The 20,799-nt window shown below is 59.0% G+C and overlaps 1 protein-coding gene and 1 long non-coding RNA gene across 4 annotated transcripts; one reads left to right on the top strand and one right to left on the bottom strand.

Annotated features, from left to right (window-relative positions):
- The first annotated feature begins 401 nt into the window (after window positions 1-401).
- On the top strand, window positions 402-19,435 carry ADAMTS10 (ADAM metallopeptidase with thrombospondin type 1 motif 10). 2 transcript variants are annotated; one of them, XM_029219132.1, is made up of 26 exons: window positions 405-692; window positions 2,939-3,017; window positions 4,297-4,483; window positions 4,722-5,068; window positions 5,419-5,575; window positions 6,573-6,790; window positions 8,260-8,343; window positions 8,442-8,587; window positions 9,005-9,048; window positions 9,197-9,302; window positions 9,388-9,534; window positions 9,731-9,872; window positions 12,733-12,840; window positions 13,250-13,395; window positions 13,493-13,556; window positions 14,286-14,388; window positions 14,620-14,753; window positions 14,852-14,975; window positions 15,983-16,063; window positions 16,152-16,315; window positions 16,411-16,537; window positions 16,633-16,762; window positions 17,108-17,312; window positions 17,551-17,727; window positions 17,821-17,980; window positions 19,144-19,435. In XM_029219132.1, the coding sequence occupies exons 3-26, from the start codon at window positions 4,396-4,398 to the stop codon at window positions 19,251-19,253; spliced, it is 3,312 nt and encodes a 1,103-aa protein (XP_029074965.1). In that variant the 5' UTR covers window positions 405-692; window positions 2,939-3,017; window positions 4,297-4,395; the 3' UTR covers window positions 19,254-19,435. The 2 variants fall into 2 exon arrangements, with proteins under 2 accessions (XP_029074964.1, XP_029074965.1); XM_029219131.1 differs by having other exon boundaries at window positions 402-692; window positions 14,631-14,975; window positions 17,551-17,980; window positions 19,144-19,329.
- Window positions 2,254-20,518, bottom strand: LOC114893378. Of its 2 annotated transcripts, XR_003792869.1 has the most exons (4): window positions 20,308-20,518; window positions 8,463-8,672; window positions 8,112-8,286; window positions 2,254-3,248 (listed from the first exon to the last, which is right to left on the bottom strand). It is a non-coding gene; the product is annotated as an uncharacterized LOC114893378 (long non-coding RNA). The 2 variants fall into 2 exon arrangements; XR_003792868.1 differs by lacking the exon at window positions 2,254-3,248 and having other exon boundaries at window positions 6,867-8,286.
- Between the last annotated feature and the right edge of the window lie 281 nt (window positions 20,519-20,799).

Raw genomic sequence — 20,799 nt, 5'->3', positions numbered from 1 at the left:
ACACGGGAGGCGCCCAATAAATGCTTGTTTGAGCGAGGACTCGCCTTCAATAAATAACAGCTGTTGTGGACGCTGTGGATGCCGGCGAGGGAGTGGGCCCTCCCCTCCCCCACCCTCTTCCCCCATCCCCCTCTGGCCCCATTCCTGCCCCTTACCGCCCCCCTCACTTTGCCTCCTCCTCCTTGCCCCGCCTCTTTCCCTTCCAACTTCCCCCTCCCCCAACCACCCCCTTCTCCTCTTCCTCCATTTCCCTTACCCTTACCCAATTCTCCCTCCCTCTCTAGCCCCCTACCCTAGTCTTTCTCCCCTCCCCCCACCCCTCCCCCTCTTTCTCCCCGCCCCCCCCCCGCCCCCGCCCATTATCCCCGCCCCCACCGTATTTCACCCCCATCTTCCATCCCTCCCCCGCCCCCACGACTGGGCGCCTGTCCGGGCGGGGCCGCCCGAGCTCCCGGGTCCCTGGCTCGGGTCCAGCCCGCGGCCCTGCACCGGCGGCGGCGGCGGCGGGCGGGGTCTTGGCGGCGCGCGGTTTGGGGGTTTTTTATAACCCTGGCAGGCTGCTCAGGAAGTGCCGTCCCCGCGCCCCCTCCCCCGGCCACGCCGCCGCGCTCGCTCCCTCCCTTCCTGCGCGTGGGCCGGCGAGACGGCGGCGGGGACTGCAGGCGGAGGCCCGGGCGGGCGGCCGGCCGCGGGTAACGGCGCGGGGCGGGGCGGGGGTGCGGGACTAAGGGGGACTTTGTGTGTCCGCGTCGTCGCCCGGGGATGGCCGTGGGCCGCCGGACGATGAACGTCGGGCCATGGGGGTTGTGGCGGTGTGCGATGTCCCTAAGCGTGTGCGACACACAACGCGCCCCTGAGTTCCTGGGAGCGCCTGTCTGCGTTTGTTTGCTCCGTGTGTGTGTGTGTGTGTGTGTGTGTGTGTGTGGACATCCACGTCTGTATAAATGCCGTGTGTCTGCGCGTGTGTGGCTGTATGAAAATATAAGTGCCTGGCTATGTTTGAATTTGTGTGTGATGTGTGATTTGGGTGTTATGTGTCTGCGGAAGTGTGAGTGTAAGCCAGTGTGTGCACGTAGGTCAGCATCTCCTGGGTGTAAATGTCTGGATGAGTGTGTCTCTCCAAACATCTGCCGGTGTGTCTCCGTGTGTGTCTGAGTTTCATGAGTGTGTAAATGCCTGTGTGAACGTGCATCTGGTGGGTCTCAAGGTTTGGAGGACTTCGTGAATTTGTTCCTGGTCTGCTGTGAGTGTGGAAATGAGTGTGTACGTGTCTGTGCACGTAAGCCTGGGTGTGTAACTCTGGGTTGTGTGTGTATGTATGCACATAGGTCTGGGGAATGTGTAGTTGTGTGTCTCGGATGTTGTCTCAGGGTGTGAGTGTGTACTGAGTGTTGGGGGGTCCTTTGTGGGTCTGCGGTGTCTGGTAGTTGGTCCCCAGCCTCACAGGTGTGGTCACCCTCAAGTGTGTGTGCGTGCACGTCGTTGCCAATGTGTGTTTGTGTGTCTGGGTGTGGGAGTGGCGCCGCCCATTTCCCCTGAGTTGGTCATCGGGGCCACAACCGTCTGTCTCCGAGTGTCTCCAGCCATCAGCTCAGGGCCTTTAATTAGCGGCTGGTTGCAGACCCGCCGGGTGCCGGGCCCCCTCCTCCTGCAGGCCGGGCCTTTGTCTGCTCTCCGGGCAGGGGCTGCCGCCTCTCCTGCCTGCCCAGCCAGATGTGCAGAGCCTGGACTGGCCGGGCCTCTGCCTGGGCAGTCTCGGCCTTGGCCTCCGCAGGGAGGCTCCGCGGCCCTGTCCCCCAGCCCGGCCCTGGACATCTGGGTGTAGAGTGGCAGATCCCTGCAGGATCCCGGAGATGGGATGGAGCCTCTGTTTCCAGAGGCTGTTTCCGCCGGTATTTCCTCCCCCACCTCCAGCGGGCTGGCACCCTCCCCCACGTTGGCCATCTCCCTCCTGCCTTGTAGGAGGGAGGGGCTGGAGGGGATGGCCAGGCCTGGGTACACACACACAAACACACTCTTACGGTCACACACAGGGTCACATGGGCAGACACACACAGTCACGTGGGCACACACCACACACAAAGTCACATATACACAGTTACAGCCATGCACAGTCATGGATGTGTAGTCACCCGCACACATCCCAGGGGAGACCCCCAGCTGACATCCTGTGGCCCCCCACCCCCAGGCTCAGGCCCAGTAATCCTCTACCCACCCCCAAGCCTTCTCTTCCCCCCCCGCCAGAGCCACCAATCTGTTCGTGGTCCCCCCAATGCCCAGAGCAGGTCATACCTCCCAGCACCACTGTGGGCTGTACCACTGTTCCAGATTCTCTCCCCCTGGCCTCACCCTGGCAGACACCTGTACCTGTACGTCCCCCCCCAGACTCCTCCTATCCTGCACCTCACCCACCACCTGTGCTGGGTCCTTCTGCCCTCTCCACACCCCACTTGAGCTAGAAGCACCAGAGGCATGGGAGAGGTTGTAGGGGGGAGGGGCCCAGCTTCAGAGGACCGAGGTGAGGACTCAGAGAGCCACAGAGCCACTGAGCTTCTGCACCAGGCCTGGCAGCATGGGAAGGAGGAAAGGGGCAGGATTGGGGGGCTGGGGGGCTCCAGCCTCACTTGCAATGAGAATGCTGCCGCCTCGGCATGGGGAGGGGTGTTACGGCAGGAGGGGGCTCGAGGGACCCCCCCCCACGCACACAGAAGGGGCTTTGATCCCAGAGCTAGTCAAGGATGGAATAGGGGAGGGGATGGGGATGGGAGGGGACAGAAGTTGGGAGGAGGGAGGTGGGGGTGGGGAACTAGGAACAGAGGGAGGATGAAAGCGAAAAGGAGGATCACCAGGGCTGGGGAGAAGGGCAGGGTGTCCTCAGTGACCCCTGAACTCCAGACCCAGCTCTGCTCTCCTCACTGCCCCCTCCCACCCTGTCCAGGCTCCCAGAAGAGGCACTGAGGCCCAGAGAGACTCACACACAGGTTCGACACCGCGCCACCAACTGAAGACCCCAAAAGGTAAAAAAAAAAAAAAAAAAAAGAGAGAAACCCAAGCATCAGCCCATCTGAAATGAGCACCACAGTCATAGAGTGGGAATGAGCTCCCCATAGCTGGAGGGGTCCAATCAGAAGTGGCCGGGGAGGGGGGCGGGGTGTCAGCTTCTAAGTCAGCATCTTGGAGGAAACCTGGCTCCATCTCTCAGGAGCTGAACTGCCCTGTTTGGGGATCGACTCTCAGACTTGGCCAGGCTGCAAAGAAAACAAGACAGTATGTGATTAAGGGGGAAATTGCACAGAGTAGGAGAAGGAGGGCGGAGACAGGAGGGGGGTGGAGGGTTTGGCACAGGGTGGTGGCCCAGAGTGGTGTCTGTGGCAGGCTGGCCTGGGGCAGATGCTGGAGAAACAGACCTGCCCGGCAGGCCTGGAGCTTCGAGGAGAAATGAGAGGAAGCAGGACTAGGGGCCGGGCTGGAAATGTTGGGTGGAGGAGAGGTCACAGGAACAGAGACCACGATGCAGGGGGTTGCAGCTCCGCTGGTGGGGTGAGTGGTGCTACCCGTGACACAGAATCTGAAGGCAGGGCCCCCGGGGGAAGGGGTGCTCCAAGCACTGGCCTCGGGTTTAATATGGGTTGAAAATTCACGCTGACCAGCCTTCAAGTGTGGTCCTGGGTCCACACCAAGCTCCTGCCTGCCCCTGGGCCTTTGCCCCTGCTGTTCCTCTGCCTGGACCACTGCACTGTCTCCTGCCTCTTCACTTCTCATCCTTCCCACCTCTGCTTCCAAGCCTCCTGTTTATTTCTCATGAAGAACGTGTCCTGATCTGAATTACATGTCTTTTCGTTTACTTGTCTGTCATCTGTCATTCCTGTGAGACTGAGCCCCACGGGGTGGGGGGGGGGAGTGGGAGGAGAGGGACTGTATCCATATTACACACAGTCGCCACCCGATGAACGAATCCCCTGGGTTATTGCAGAAATGAAATGAGATGGCATGAACATGCTTGGCCAGTAGCTGGCACATAGTAAGTGCTCATGGAGTCAAGGTCCCTGCCTGTCCTAAGAGCATACGGAGGATAGTGGGGAAGCAGGGGGAGGGGGGGACAGAGAGGCTACTGAGTAAGGAAATGCATTCAGAGTCTTCAAACCAGGAGCGTGGAGGGGGGAATGCCATGGGCATCCCTGAGGCTGGGAGTGAAGGGCTGGCTGCAGGTGTCTTTGTCTGCCTGGTGGGGGACCTTGGCACTGGCTCTGCCCGGCAGCAGGACCAGACCCCACTGACCCAGCTCTCCCATCCCAGGATCCCGGTGATGCTGCCCAGGCTGTGAACAGGGAAGGCAGCGCTGTGGGGGCTGCTGGCAGCCGGGGCTGGGGAGAGACATGTGGACACGTGGCCTCTATGGCTCCTGCCTGCCAGATCCTCCGCTGGGCCCTCGCCCTGGGGCTGGGCCTCACGTTCGAGGTCACGCACGCCTTCCGGTCTCAAGGTAGGGGTGACTCGGGGGTAGTGGTGGGGGACCGAGCAAGGAACTGAGGAGGGGTCAGTGCAGCTGGGACGGTGGTCGTGGTGGGGTAGGCCCTGGGGTCAATGAGACCAGAGTCTTGGAGCAGGTGACCTGGATTCAGGATTCACTGAAGCCAGCATCGTTTACCCTGCAGCCAAGCAGGCAGGACACAGGGGTCCTTCCCAGGGCCCATCCCCAAGCCTTTGACCCTCACCCACAGATGAGTTCCTGTCCAGTCTGGAGAGCTATGAGATCGCCTTCCCCACCCGAGTGGACCACAACGGGGCACTGCTGGCCTTCTCACCCCCAACCCCCAGGAGGCAGCGTCGGGGCACAGGGCCCCAAGCAGAGTCCCGCCTTTTCTACAAGGTGGCTGCACCGAGCACCCACTTCCTGCTGAACCTGACCCGCAGCCCTCGCCTCCTGGCGGGGCATGTCTCCGTGGAGTACTGGACTCGAGAGGGCCTGGCCTGGCAGAGGGCCGCCCGGCCCCACTGCCTCTACGCCGGCCACCTGCAGGGCCAGGCCAGCAGCTCCCATGTGGCCATCAGCACCTGTGGGGGCCTGGTGAGTGGAGGGTTCTGGGCAGTAGGGGGAAATGCCCACGAGTTTGGGAGTTAAGAAAAACACTTATATAGGTCAGAGAAGGAATCACAGTGGAAGTTTTTTAAACATTTCGAGCTAATCGAAAGGATTAGCTATTTTAAGATGCAGCTAAAGCAGTACGTAGAAGAAAATGTGTAGCCTTAGGTCAGGCTAAAAATTAATGAGCTGAACGTCGAAGAAACTGGAAAAGGAACAGTAACATAAACCCAGTAAAATGGAAGGCATTAAATCATAAAGACAGAGATAGGGTCCCAGGGGTCCTGGGAACCAGAACCTGACCCGAGCCCTCTGTCCCACTTCCCAACCCCCAGCATGGCCTGATTGTGGCAGATGAAGAAGAATACTTAATCGAGCCCCTGCAAGGAGGGCCCAAGGGGCACCGGGGCCCAGAGGAGAGTGGTCCCCACGTGGTGTACAAGCGTTCCTCCCTGCGTCACCCCCACCTGGACACAGCCTGTGGAGTGAGAGGTACATACATCTTTCTCTCTGGGGCTGGGCAAAGGGGGTGCACAACATCTTTGCCTTGAGGCAGAGGTAGATGGCAGTGTCCCTCCATCCAGAAGGTCAGCAGGCAGCTACCTCAGGGAGCAGTGCAGACAGTCAGCAGGGCAGTAGACAATGGAACAGCGCATCCATCACTGCCGTAGTCCGATGGCCCAACAGTGAGTGAGACGGGCAGCTGGACAGCCAGGCAGGTGCTCAGGTGTAAAACCATCCACCTCTAGGATTATTGTCTGATCAGACAGTTAAGCAGCGGGACGGTGGTAACCAATATTGGGGCAGTTGCACAAGGAAAACACCAGGAGACCTTAGCCACCATTCGGAGTATCAGATTTGCAACCCGACTTGCAGGAGGACAGTTGTAACATCAGACATTTAGGGAATGGGAAAGTAAGGAAACTAGCTAGACAACAGAAGATTCCCCAGGACAATCGTACAGCTAAAAAAAATGATCTCTGTCCAGTGGAAAGGCAGAGCCACTGGAACATTGAATTAGTTGCATAATCCGAGAGTCCCAGAGTAGCACACCGTGGCAGACACACAACCGCAGTGGGTTGTCGAAACAGAAAAGTGGATGGTGTCACAATTGGACAGTCACTGGGACAGCCAAGCAATAAGACCGTCAGGCAGGTGGATTGTTTTACAGCCAGTCAGTTGGCAGCAGGGTGAGTAAAAAGTTGCACAGTCAGAAGGCCAGGGAGCCGTACAAGCACACAGTTCTGGCAGTGAGGCAGGCTGCTACACACATCCATTTGAGCAGTGGAATTGTCGGGAAGTTGCACGGTCATGTTGATTGTCATGGGATGCTGGGCGGCTGTTCAACCAACCAGTTTGGCAGTGAGACAGCCACATCATTGTAGAACCAGCAGCAAAAGAATGAGCTATTTGACAGCCAGATGAATCATGAGACAGGGAGTTGGACCATCAGAGCAAGCAGCAGAATGACCAGAAATTGTCCATCCAGATGAGAAACCGTGGAAGGGGCGGCCTTGGTGGCTGCGCACCCTGAAACCGCCACCTGCCTGGCCCCTCGGGAATGAAACAGAGCGCGGCCAGCCAGGCCTGAAGCGCTCGGTCAGCCGAGAGCGCTATGTGGAGACCCTGGTGGTGGCTGACAAGATGATGGTGGCCTACCACGGGCGCCGAGACGTGGAACAGTATGTGCTGGCCATCATGAACATTGTAAGTGCCTCCCCCTCCCTGGGCATGGAGCCCCAAGAACATAGAGCTCGCTCCAGAGGTTAGGAAAAGGGGTGTCACCATCCCCCCCATCCCTGGCCTGAGGCCAGTGAAAGAGAATGGAGAGGGGACAGGGTAAGTGAGAAAGGAGGGCTTTTTGTGGCCAGGAAGGAGGAGAAGCAGCCTAGCACGGTGGCTAGAAGCATGGACTCGGGAGCAAACCAGCCTGGCCTGAAATCTCAGCTATGCCGCTTTTGAACTGTGTGCCCTTGGGCAAGTTACTTTACCTCTCTGCCTTGGTTTATCCATCTGTAAAATGGGTATAATAATAGTACTGACTTCATAAGGCTAAGGTGGATGCAGTGAATTGCTAAAGCTTAACACAGCACCTAGCACACAGTAAGGTGCCCTGCAATTATTTGCTGTATAAAAAAATAAATGGGTGACTTGCAGGTACTTGCCCAGGTTAGCAGTACACACGTTGGTGCGCATCTGTCTTCATGCAGGGCTCGCCCAAGTGCCTACCTATAAATTCATACAGGCTGACCTGGCTGACCCACGCTCAGAGTCAGCACCCATCCTAGATCTTGATCAAGACGGTGGACCTCTCTGAGCCTCAGTTTCTGCCTCTGTAAAATGGGGCTATACTAGTATCTATCACAAAAGGGTAAGAGATAGTGAGAGAGAAGCCAGCTAGAGCACTTGGCACATAGTGGGGGCTTGACGAGTGATGATGTTGTTCCACTAAAGCAAAAAGGGAAGACAAGAAGTTTAGCGCAGACAGTTGGCCCGTTATGTTGACATAACTTCATATCTGATACCCCTGCTTTCTGCCCAGGACCCGCCTTCCTCCCTTGGGCTTCCAAAGTTCCCTAAAACCTGCCAGGGTTTCTGGGGGTTTCCACATGGGACCGTGATGGCTCAGGGCTCCAAGGTCATTGCACAGAGTGGCCTCCATCATCTGTGCCCACTCACCCCTGGGCACTTCCTCCTCGCCTCTGACCACTGTCTCCAGAGCTTCCTGCCCCCACACTTCCACCTTCCGGTGGTGATGCTCAAATTGGTACCTTCAGACAGTATGGAATGAGGCCAGATGTGCACATCCTTTAGGCCATCTCTGGGCAGAGGCAGCCGGCAGGTGGGCTGGGAGGAAGGAGGACAAGTAGACAGACAAGCTGAGCAGGGTAGGGGTGAGTTGGAAAGAAACGCACTGGCAGGCAGGCTTAGCCAGACTTGAATCCCACTTCCAGCGCCTGCCAGCTGCGCATCCTAACCAGCTGAGCATCAGTTTGCTTATCTGTAAAATGGGAATGATAATACGTACTCCTGTGAAGATCTACGCAGCAGGCTTAGCCTGAGCCCCAGCACACAGGAGGTACTAGATTGAAGCACGCTGTTGTCATCGTCTCACTTTTTGTCTTCTACTCTGGGCCCCTCTTAAGACTCGGTCTCTCTTGTTTCTTGGAGGTCAGGTTGCCAAACTTTTCCAGGACTCGAGTCTGGGAAACATCGTTAATATCCTGGTAACACGCCTTATCCTGCTCACGGAGGACCAGGTGCGGGGTGGGGGGGGCCCACCTTCCCCTGCACGCCAGCGCTGCCCACCTTCCCCTGGGTGGCTAGTACCCATGTACCTCTCTCTGTCCACCCTCAGCCCACCCTGGAGATCACCCACCATGCTGGGAAGTCCCTGGACAGCTTCTGTAAGTGGCAGAAATCCATCGTGAACCGTAGCGGCCATGGCAATGCCATTCCAGAGAACGGCGTGGCCAACCATGACACAGCGGTGCTCATCACGCGGTGAGGGGCAGGGACGGCTCCACTAGGACTTGAGCCGGGGGACGAGTTGCCCAGGGGACTGTCCAGGTCTAAGCAGGGATCACTTCTGCTGAGAGATGGAAGAGGCCGAGACTGTGCAGCCACCCCCTTGGGGAGCCAGGGACGGGGAGGGCCTGCTGGGGAGCCTGAGAATGTGGGGAGGCGGGTGTGGGGCTGTTCGGACACTGACGCATCCTTCACTCACTCTGTCATTCATTCAGTCGGTCATTCATGCACCCCAGCATCTCCAAGGCCAGCTGGGGCAAGAGCATGAGGCTTCAGTTCCAAGGCAGGGAACGCTTCCCAGGCAGGACTCAGCCACCAGAGACAGGCAGGATGGTAGCAGCGGGGCTTAGGGAGTCAGCCCAGCTCCCTCACGGCCCCCCTCTCCTTTCACAGCTATGACATCTGCATCTACAAGAACAAACCCTGCGGCACACTAGGTACCCGGGTCCCCTAGGTTTCAGGCACATCCGAAGGCAGTGGGCTGGGTGACACTGGCCCTGGTGGGGGTGGGGACCTGGCAGAGTGGACAGGGTCGAAGACGCAGCCCCGAGCCCCCAGCTGCAGCCCCACACGCCCATTTCCCAGGCCTGGCCCCCGTGGGCGGGATGTGTGAGCGAGAGAGAAGTTGTAGCATCAACGAAGACATCGGCCTGGCCACAGCATTCACCATTGCCCACGAGATCGGACACACGTGAGGCGGGGACACGGGAGGGGACGGGCGGGAGGAGCCTGGCAGGTCCCTCGACACCCGGCAGAGCCGCCGCTCCTCTCCCCAGGTTTGGCATGAACCACGACGGCGTGGGGAACAGCTGCGGGGCCCGTGGCCAGGACCCGGCCAAACTCATGGCCGCACACATCACCATGAAGACCAACCCGTTTGTGTGGTCCTCCTGCAGCCGTGACTACATCACCAGCTTTCTGGAGTGAGGACCTACCTGCCTGTCCCACCCAGGGACACACACTCTCGTTGGGGGAGGGGAGGACCTCTGGAAATCAGGGCTGCTTCTGAGAAGGGTCATGTGCTCACAGGGCTGCTCCCCGGGACCCCCACCTGGCTGGGGCCTCTGAGCTCTTGGCCTGCAGCCCTCCGGCGTGACAGCTGCTTTCTTCTCGCCACAGCTTGGGCCTGGGGCTCTGCCTGAACAACCGGCCGCCTAGACAGGACTTCGTGTACCCAACAGTGGCCCCCGGCCAGGTCTATGATGCAGATGAGCAATGCCGCTTCCAGCATGGAGTCAAATCGCGTCAGTGTAAATACGGGGTAGAGAGAGCCTTCCTGCTTTCCTTCCTGGGAGGGGAGGCGGCCACCACCACCAGGGTGGGGGGGCCACCGGGGGTGGGAAACTCCATGTGGGCACCCCACACACAGGCAGTGGGGGTGGGAGAGCTGGGAAGGGAAGTGGGCCTCAGTGGGGGACGGGAGGACAGAGGTGCATGGGGTTATACGAGTGTCACACACAGTCACAATGCTCGGGAACAAGAATGGGCTCTCCTGGTTCTCCAGACCCCTGTTTTGGGGACTGAGCTGGGGAGAGCCTGGGGGTCCACCTGCTGCTGCAGCAGGACTGAAGTCAAGGTCCCTAACTGGGCCATTTTTAACGAAACATCCAGATTTGGTGGAAATAGCTTCCCTGGGGATGAACCATCTTCCCCACTTGGCAAAAAACTGGAGAGATCCTTCTAGGGATACCCTGTCTCCATTCCCTCCTTCCCCCACTGACTGGTTCACAAGATCTCTTGGCCCCAATCCTTAGCTGGACAAGCTCTGAGCCTCCTGATCACTCCCCACTCTTGCTTGAGGATTATACTCAGCTCCCAAAGCCCCATCCACCCGTAGAGAAGTGAGCTGGGGATGCCACTCCCAGCTCCCCCGAGGAAGCTGGTGACCCTCTTCGGCCACCGGGGACCACCGGCTCATCTGGGGTCTGCCCCTCCGTTGCCTACCTCCGCCAATTCCCTGAACACACCCCCTAACTCCTCACAGCCTCAGCCTTGGTAGCCCAGACGCAGTCCCAGTTCTCCACACCCTCAAGACTCGAAAAGATCAGCTTGAATGACTTGTCCAAGCTAAGGCCATGTTAACTCAAAACAGGGAGCAGGCAGCTGTTAAAATGCCCTCACTTTATTCCAGCGCAAGACAAGGAGACAAACCCTGGATCAATTCATGTTTAGTCCACTCTGAGCACCCCACCCCACCCAACTTGGCTGGTAACTAACTACAGCTCCCTCTAATGAATTCCTAAAGAATTCAGAAGGTACTCTTGAGCATCTGCTGTGTCCCAGGTATCCTAACGATGACAACGATGGCTGACATTTATTGAATGCTCACTGTATGCCAAGCATGTGATATGTATCATCTCAGTTAAACTCCTGACAACCCTATTGCCCCCACATTGCAGAAGAAGGGACTGAGGCATAAGGAGGATGCCTTGCCCAAAGTCACCATTTGAGAACATGACAGAGCTGGGATTGGAATCTAGGTTTCTCCGTGAATCTAAATGTTATAAAGGGGTGGGTAAGTGGAGAAAGTGCCAGATTATCAAGCATGGACCACTGCTGGCTGTATGTTGAATTGATTCTTCCTTTTATTTTTCCGAGGAACATCTTCCTGGCCCTCCTGGCAAAGGGGTAAATTATTGACTACATGTAAACCAGTTAATATGTGTAAAGAGCTGGGCCTGGTGCCTGGTCCAGAGATAGTTGTGGTCTTATTACTCAATAACAGGGTGTTTATGCAAGCCCTTTCATATCTACTCTGTTACATGCCCCTCAGCCATATGTAGACAAGGCCCATCTTAACAGATGAGGCCCAGAGAGGGGAAATGTGTTGCAAGTCACTGGTGGAGTTGAAGTCTCCATGAGTGGCCCAGGACTCATTCATATATACCATGGCACCTCCTTGTGGAGAGGAGCAAGAGCAGGACTGGATTAGGCAGTTCTCTTTAAGAGGTGTCAGAAGTGGGATCAGGGCCTGTGATATTTTTACACATGGGCAGGAGAACATAAGCCAAGTGAAGCCAGCAAACCAGGCTGAGTTTTTAGATGAGAAGTATCTTCTGAGGGAGCAGGTTTGAGAACAACCCTCCAAACTTCTCATGTGTGTGCAGGTGTCTCTCAGAGGCTAACACAGGAAAGTTCCTTCTTACAGCCATTGCTCAGTCCAATCCCAAATCTTCAAAGTTTGGAAGGATCAGGTTCTAAGAGAAGATTACATGTGATTGTAAAAAGGGGACAGAAGGATCTTCACTTCTCAGAGGAAAGACCCTGGGATATGGAGCGGGATGTAGGCTAGAGGGTCAAATTTGGCCACACCTGAACCCAGTGGGGCTTGTCCAGGGGTATTAATTAACCTGAACCTAAAGGCTCTGAGTGACTCCCTGGGACTGGTCCAGCCTCCTGCCAGGGACATGACCTGATGCCAGGGTCTGGGCCAGCCCATGTAAGACTCAGGAGGAAGATGGGCTGATTTTTCACTGGGAGAACTAGAGGAACTTTCCACATAAACCCAGCCTGCCCTTATCCCCTCTCAACCCTCCATAGATTAAAAGCTTTGGGAGCCTCCCCAGTTTAGGTGGGGGAAACAATGAGAACTACCAGCTGGAAAAAGAATTAGAGACAGGGCCCTTGACCTGAGCCGTCATCAGGCCTGATTTTTCAACCACTGCTCTTGGGTGGGCTGCTTTGCCCATTCTAAAAATCCTTCCTCTTCATTTCTCAGCAGGTCCCAAGGTTTCTCCTAGAAACTTGGGAGGTGCCACGGGTTGAACTGTAGAGGGATTAGATCATAGACGCTGCGATCTAAGTTTTAGGTTAGGATCCAGACTAACCCTTAGGAGCTGTGTGACTTCTAGCGAGTGACCTTACCTGGCTGAGCCTTGGTTTTCTCATAGTAAAATGGGGATTGTGGTGCCTAAGGGAGTTTGCAGCACTCCCAGATGCTTTATAAGTGCTGCTTACAGGGAGAGGAGAGGTCCCAGCCCATGCCCCCACAAGGGGTTGCAAAAAGAGACCCAGGAAAGGAACGCTGGGGCCCCACTGTCCGCCGGCAGTGAGCGGGTCGCCTCGGTCCTCCCAAGGCAGGTGGGAGGGGGGCGAGGCTGAGCGGGCGCCTTGGCCCGCAGGAGGTCTGCAGCGAGTTGTGGTGTCTGAGCAAGAGCAACCGGTGCATCACCAACAGCATCCCGGCCGCCGAGGGCACGCTGTGCCAGACGCACACCATCGACAAGGGGGTGAGCGCAGGCCAAGAGCCTCCACACACCCCCCACCACCCCCAGACCCCTCCATCGGCTTTGGCCACGCCTACTGCTTGTAAGCCCCACCCCTGGCCTGAGGCCACACTCGCTTTCAAGCCGTGCCCTGCGCGCTCGTCCCAACACTAGCTTCACCACCCGTTCCGGACCCTAAGTTTAGGCCACGCCCCTTCTTTGAACAGTGTCTCTCCCTAGCCGCGCCCCCATATTACCGGACAGAATCCCGGTCTTCAGACCCCACCTCCGTCCCCCACCGGCTCCCGCTTTCGCTCCACCTCAGGAGGGCTCAGACTTCCGGCTGGGGGGCTGGGGTGGGGATAGGATTGAGCGCCAAGCCGCAGAGAGTCCGCAAAGCCCGACTCACCCCTCCCCATCATCCCACCCGCAGTGGTGCTACAAGCGGGTCTGCGTCCCCTTTGGGTCGCGGCCGGAGGGCGTGGACGGCGCCTGGGGCCCGTGGACCCCGTGGGGCGACTGCAGCCGGACGTGCGGCGGCGGCGTGTCCTCCTCCAGCCGTCACTGCGACAGCCCCAGGTCAGCCCCCAGGCCCCAATGCCGGGGGAGCGGGGCGGGCGGTCCTCGCCCCCTACTCCCCCTGCCGCATTTCTTTGCCGTCCACCCCCATTTCCAGGCCGACGATCGGGGGCAAGTACTGCCTGGGCGAGAGACGGAGGCACCGTTCCTGCAACACCGATGTGAGTCCCCCCAGGATCCCAAGCCGGGTACCGTTGGCCCCTCTTACACGCGGGAAAAGAAAGGCATGCATCAGCTTCCAACGAGCCTGGGCCAGCTGGCCACCGTCTCCTCTGGAAACCTGCAGCGGCCACCCCCTCCTTTCCCGGACCTCCCTACACCAGCGCTGGGCCCTGTCTCCTTCCAACTCTTCACACTTTTGCAGTAGATGCGTCTCCCACCTGGAAATAACTGCTTGGCCCCTGACAACCCTCTCCAACTACACGCGTTCCTCCCTTTACTGCCCAATTTCCCCCCAAAAGCCCTGCTCCTACCCCAAAGCTGACCCGAGCTCCCTGCCCCAAAATCCAGTGGCCAAGTTTTCGTCCCCTTTTTGCACTGCCTTCTGACCAAAGACCACAGTCTCCTGTCCAACACTTCCGTCCACACATCCCCCACACTCGCGAAGAGTGGGCTTTGCTCCTTTCTAAGCCAGCTCTCTCAAGGCCCCATAGTCTGAGAGCAGAAACCCAGGTGTTAGCCTCAGCTTGCCCCCAAACTCTAATGAGTCACCTCCTCCCATCTCAGACACCGCCCCCCCTCCCCGGCCTCCTCCCTGGCCTCCTTGCCTCCAGCCTCACTCCTCCAACCCACCCCTGCTCAGAGCATTAGTTCTCCGTCCCCAGGCCTCTGCCCTAACTGCATCCCCCCCCAACACCTGGCCTCCCTACTTTTCCCTTTTTGTGCCCCAGGACTGTCCCCCAGGCTCCCAGGACTTCAGGGAAATGCAGTGCTCTGAATTTGACAGTGTCCCCTTCCGTGGAAAATTCTACACGTGGAAAACGTACCGAGGAGGTGAGCAGGGGACTCAGAAGGCCTTGGGGCAGTAACGGGACAGCCGCAGGTGGAGACCATATCATGGGGTCTGCCCTGAGCCCTCCCCTCACCCAAGGAGCCAGAGTGCCCGGGATGTGGCTCAGCAGCGCCTAGACTGAACACCGGGAGGCCCCGCTCCCTCTGCCCAACCTGCCTGTCCTTGTTGGGTCTGGGGTCTGGCCCTCAGTCTGATGGGGCCGTGCCCCCCAGGGGGCGTGAAGGCCTGCTCGCTCACGTGCCTAGCAGAAGGCTTCAACTTCTACACGGAGAGGGCGGCGGCTGTGGTGGACGGGACGCCCTGCCGCCCAGACACAGTGGACATTTGTGTCAGCGGCGAGTGCAAGGTGGAGGGGACTCCCTGCGAGAGGGGAGGGGAGAGGGGGCCGGAGGTGGAGGGGGGCGGCTCCCTGAATTCCCCCACGCACACCACTGCCCTCCCCAGCACGTGGGCTGTGACCGGGTCCTGGGCTCTGACCTGCGGGAAGACAAGTGCAGAGTGTGTGGGGGTGATGGCAGCGCCTGCGAAACCATCGAGGGGGTCTTCAGCCCAGCCTGGCCTGGAGCCGGTGAGAGACCCCCCTCCCCAGCTTCCCTTTCACACTCCCCACTTGGTGGCTGGGGGCGGGGCTCGCCCCACCACAGTAGCCAAGATCAGCAACTCCTCAGAGCCGAGGGCCCACTGGGGTGTAAGGGACCCCAAAAGGTCCCAGACGTGATGCCCCAGGTCAGGGTCAGGGACTGGCTTGGGTTCTTGGTGCCTAAAGCTCGGCAATTAAAGTGTCCAAGGGGGTGGAGGCCTAAATCTCCCCTGCCCCATCCTGAGGGCCTCAAACCGGGTCTTGAGGGGGCAGGCGCCTGACCCTCCAAGGAGGCTGAGGGACCCTCTGTGCTAAAGCACAGAGCTTACTAGGGGTGGGGATAGCTGCAGGGTGTGGTGAACTTGAATGCCTCCCAACCTTGGGCTGAAGGGAAGAGACCCCTGTGAGGTGGGAGAGGGGAGGTGGGCTTAAGGGACCAAACACACACTGAGGGCCAAGTGTGGAGTTCAGGAGACAGTCTTGGGGTACAGATAAACTAGGGGGGACACAGGTGGGCAGGGACAGAGGGTTCACAGGGGCCCAAGATCATCCAGGTCGTAAGTGATGGAGCTCACTGCAAACCTGACTCTGACTGCTAAAACCGCCAAGTCACCCTGTGTGGGTCAGGGCCCCGTGGTGCCCCCTTCCCTCTGCCCAAGCCCAGCCCTGCTGCTTGTTGGGGGGTGGGGGGAGGGTCGGACCACTTTGATGGTTTGAGAGGTGAGAAAGTGTGGGTTCAAATCCCAGGCCAGCCACTTCCTAGCTGTGGAACCTGAGCAATTTGTTTTGTCTCTCTGCGCCTCAGTTTTGTCATCTGTAAAGTGGGTGTGATGACACATCTAACTTCACAGGGTCAGAGCTGCGGATGAGGTGGCATGTCTCTGTGCGTGCTTAGCACGGTAATGGTTAGTTGTTATCATCAGGGACCAGGAATGGGGGAGACAGGCAGGTGCAGGGAAGGGCCAAGTGGGTGACATCTGAGCTCCACTGTCCAGGGTACGAGGAAGTCGTCTGGATCCCCAAAGGCTCCGTCCACATTTTCATCCAGGACCTGAACCTCTCCCTCAGTCACCTGGGTGAGCCAGAGGTGGGAGGATGAGGACGGGGGGTCAGCAGGGGCGGCGTCAGTGTGGCTGGGGTTCTGACCCCTATGCTGTCCCCCAGCCCTGAAGGGGGACCAGGAGTCCCTGCTGCTGGAGGGGCTGCCTGGGACCCCCCAGCCCCACCGCCTGCCCCTGGCCGGGACCACCTTTCAGCTGCGACAAGGGCCGGATCAGACCCAGAGCCTAGAAGCCCTGGGACCCATTAACGCATCTCTCATCATCATGGTAACAGCAGGGCTGGGAGCAAGGTGCAGGAGGGCATTAGCGTCCTTGTGGGGCCTCGAACTTGATTTCCATTTGATCCCCGCCTACAACCCCAGGTGCTGGCCCGGACTGAGCTGCCGGTCCTCCGCTACCGCTTCAATGCACCCATCACCCGAGATGCACTGCCTCCGTACTCCTGGCACTACGCGCCCTGGACCAAGTGCTCGGCCCAGTGTGCAGGCGGTGAGGCCGGGGTGGGACGGGGTGGGGCAGGTCCTGGTCACCAGACTGACCTTCTGGGTCGGGCAGGGCTGAGCAGACCTCTCGCCCGCCCCCAGGCAGCCAGGTGCAGGCTGTGGAGTGCCGCAATCAGCTGGACAGCTCAGCCGTGGCTCCGCACCACTGCAGCGCCCACAGCAAGCTACCCAAGAGGCAGCGCGCCTGCAACACAGAGCCCTGCCCACCCGAGTGAGTGCCTGCCATGGTGCAGGGTCGGGATGGCAAGCACTGGAGTGACGGTGCTACTGGGATCAGAGGAGTGGGTGCTCCCTAAGGTGAGGTCAAAGTCAGAGCAATGGTGCTCCCTGGCCAGGTCCAGGTGAACTCCCCTTGGGATGATGTGCCTCCCAGCCCCCAATGTGGGTGCAGAATAAAGTTGTTCTGAGTTCGAGGTGTGGGGCACGGGAGCAACAGGCATCCCGGTGCCACCTTCCACAACGATGTTAATTGTTGGCAAGGAGGAGGATCTGCTCGTGCCCCAAGCTCAGGGTGGCCTGCCCGGCGTCCTGTCTCAGACTAACCCTCCCCCCACAGCTGGGTCGTAGGGAACTGGTCGCGCTGCAGCCGCAGCTGTGATGCGGGCGTGCGCAGCCGCTCCGTCGTGTGCCAGCGCCGCGTTTCGGCCGCAGAGGAAAAGGCGCTGGACGACAGCGCTTGCCCGCAGCCGCGCCCACCGGTGCTGGAGGCCTGCCACGGTCCGGCCTGCCCTCCAGAGTGGGCCGCCCTCGACTGGTCGGAGGTCAGCCGCCCCTTCCCGCCCTGTGCAGAGCAGGGAGGGGCCTGGGTTGCCCATGTCGGGTGCACACTGAGGCGCCTCCCCACTCCCGCGAGCCCTAGTGAGCCCCCCCCCCACACCGTGACTGGTCCAAAGTTAGCTGTACCGTCCTCACCTCCCAGCGGACCAGCATCCTTCCTACTCCTTGTGTGAGCGGGGAGGGAGGCGCCCACTGAGCATGAAACGCCCCCTCCAACTGCAGTGCACCCCCAGCTGCGGGCCGGGCCTCCGCCACCGTGTCGTCCTTTGTAAGAGCGCAGATCACCGCGCCACACTGCCCCCCACGCACTGCCCGCCCGCGGCCAAGCCGCCGGCGACCATGCGCTGCAACCTGCGCCGCTGCCCGCCGGCCCGCTGGGTGGCGGGAGAGTGGGGTGAGGTAGGCGGGCGCGCCCTGCAGGGCGGGAACCAGGGCACGGGTGGCAGGGTGGGTGGCCGCGCTGGGCTGCGGCTCATCCGCGACTCCCCACAGTGCTCCGCGCAGTGCGGCTTCGGGCAGCAACAGCGCCCGGTGCGCTGCTCCAGCCACACAGGGCAGCCCTCACGCGAGTGCGCGGACGCCCTGCGGCCCCCCGCCACGCAGCAGTGCGAGGCCAAGTGTGACAGCGCGCCCCCCGGCGACGGCCTGGAAGGTATGTGAGGCGGGGAGGGAACCAGGAGGGTCCTGTCCAGAGGAAGCCATAGATAGGAGAGCTGGGGCTCCAGACCATTGGCCCTAGAGCTTCTGCAACCACGGAAATGCCTTTCTCTGTCTTCTCCAGACCATCTTTCACCATTCCCTGCCTGCCAACATGTCTTAGGTGCCACTGTGTGCCAGGCGTTGTAGGCACCTGATTTTTCTGGGGGCCCAAACTCAGGTCATTCCTCCAGCCACCTGCATGACCTTCACCTTGATCATCTCCATGTATAACATTATCTGCCCGATATTTTTCTTTAAATCAGTTTCTCAACCTCAGGCACTATTCATGTTTGGGGCCAGATGATTCCTTGTCACAGGGGCTGCCCTATGCATTGTCGGGGGTTCAGCATCCCCGACCGCTACCTGCTGCATGCCAATAGTATCCCTCCTCCCCGCGGTGAAAACTGAAAAATGTCTCCAGACATCACCAAATGTCCCCTGGGAGGCAAAATCGCATCTCCTTGAGAACCACTGCTTTAAATATACCCATTTTTTTCTACCTAAGTAAATTTATGTTTCATAGAGAGCAATAGGTTACTTACTGAGGGCACCGGAACCAAACTGCCTGGATTCACCTTCCACCTCTGTGCCTTCGTATTCTCATCTATCAAGAGGCGTTTACTATATCGACTTGAGGGAGTGCCGTGTTAGGGAGAGGGACTAAAATAATCCACGTGAAGCCCTTTATTAGCACCGGGCCCTGTCATACATCATTAACTGCTAACTGGGAACCCTGGTCCATTGTCATGAACAGACTGTCAATTACCCTGAACACAAACTACACAAATACCCTGAGAGGAGTGACTGCTCTGGAGCTCAAGGTCCTCAGTCTGTTACAAAGGGAAACGAGCAAGGATTACAGCTCCAAACAGATCATTGGAAAAGGAACACTTTTCTCGTGGTGTAGCACGGTGTCCAAGCCCCAGACCTGCACTTCCCTCCCAACATCCTCAAAACAACCTAATGACATAGTTACTGGTATAAGCCCCCTTTGAGAGGTGAGGAAACCGAGGCACAGAGGAGCTAGGAAGCGCTGTGCAGCCTGCGGTCGCGCCGCTGCCAGAAGGGGTGCTGAGACCTGATTCCCCTCACCTACTCTTCTCCCGCCCCCTCCAGAGTGCAAGGATGTGAACAAGGTCGCCTACTGCCCCCTGGTGCTGAAATTTCAGTTCTGCAGCCGAGCCTACTTCCGCCAAATGTGCTGCAAAACCTGTCAAGGCCGCTAGAGGGCGCACGGTCCTCGGAGCCAAGGCTGGGGGCCGGCTGGGGATGGGGGTGGGGCGACCAGGCCTGCAGCTGGCCAGCCTGAAGGAGCCCGAGGGGGGCAGGAGCTGGGAGTGAAGGGTGAGACGGAGCCGGAAGTTATTTATTGGGAACTCTTGCGGGGCTCCTGGCTGAGGGGGATGGAGAGGGGCTGGCCACGCCCACGGCCCCTCCTTTTCCCATCTCCCAGTTCAGAATGAGACCCCCTCCAGGGTGGGTTTGAGGTGGGAACAACTGTTCGCCCTAATGCTCTTGCCACCCACCCTTAGGGAGACCCCCAGCACAACCCCCGCCTTTGATCGGAATATGTACTGTGAAGAGTGGGGGTGGGGAGGGGGTCAGCCGGTGCCCTGCCCCCCGCCCCAGCACTGCCCTAACCCTCCACTCTGAGCTGGGGGGGGGAATCTATGTCCGCCACGGGGGAGGGGATTAGCACGACCTCCCTGACACCCTCCACCTAACCAGACCAGCTACAGGGGGAGGCAGAGCTGGGAAGATCCACCCTATCCTGTGCCCTGCCTGCCCCAGGGGGACCATGTCATCCAGGCCACCCCCATCATGGTGCTACAGGCCCTGCCCTGGGGCCCACACACCCCTCGCCAGGAAGCCCTACATCAATAAAGTTCTGTCTTGTGCAGATTTCCGTGCGTGGGTGGGGGTGTGTGTCAGTGAGACTGGGTCACATTCAGCTGTCCCCTACCCCCACCCTGCAAACGACCACAGCCCCCCGCAGGTCGGCCCCAACAGGCCAAAGGGGACTTGTTCCAACACAGACTAGAAACCAGTGATTTTAGGTCAAAAATACAGCTTCTCACGGAGGCGCTCAAAGCAACACAACGTGGCGCCTGCTTTTGCAGCCACCGCACTCCCTGTCACTCTGCAGGCTCCAGTCACGCTGGACTCCCGGAAGTCCCTCAATCTCCCTACCATCTTCCCATCTTGGGACCTTTGCTAGAGCTATTTCCTCTGCCAGGTGTACCCTCCCCTTCCCTGTTCACCTAGTTAACTCCAACTCACCTCTCAGCACAAACATCGCCTCCTCCCAGAAGCCTCCCCTGACGCCCTCAACGAGGTGGGGGTCCTCCAGACTCTTCACTCCTAGTGGCTGGAAGCATTGCTGAGGTTTGCGGAAGCCAAGCCAGTCGGTTGAGCAAACTTGCGCAGGAGGTCCAGGGAGAAACGGGCTTCTCCCCAGATGTGGCCACTGGGGGGCGCCGAGGCGTGCCAGCCTCTAGGCAGGGTGTGGTGTGCTGCCGGGAGCCCAGGGATACCCCTGGTCACAGCCCTCCCTGCCAGGCTCACCCAGGGTCGGCTTCTGCCCCCGCCATCTCCTCGATGTGTATCAGATGACAGCCTCTAGGAACTGCCATTTCCTGCTGGTCTCCCAAAGATCCGGAGATGGGCCGACACTTGGATCCCACGTGTGCCAGGTGCCGCCGTTCTACGATGACAAAATGGGGAGATCCGGAAGTAACAGAGCTGGGGGTCATTAATTCCAGGTGTGACATC

Source organism: Monodon monoceros, unplaced genomic scaffold, assembly GCF_005190385.1.
Source record: "Monodon monoceros isolate NGI ecotype Baffin Bay Population unplaced genomic scaffold, NGI_Narwhal_1 Super_Scaffold_12, whole genome shotgun sequence".
Lineage (NCBI taxonomy): Eukaryota > Metazoa > Chordata > Mammalia > Artiodactyla > Monodontidae > Monodon > Monodon monoceros.
Note: the sequence above shows the minus strand (reverse complement) of the source record. Positions and strands in the feature narration are given on the sequence as shown.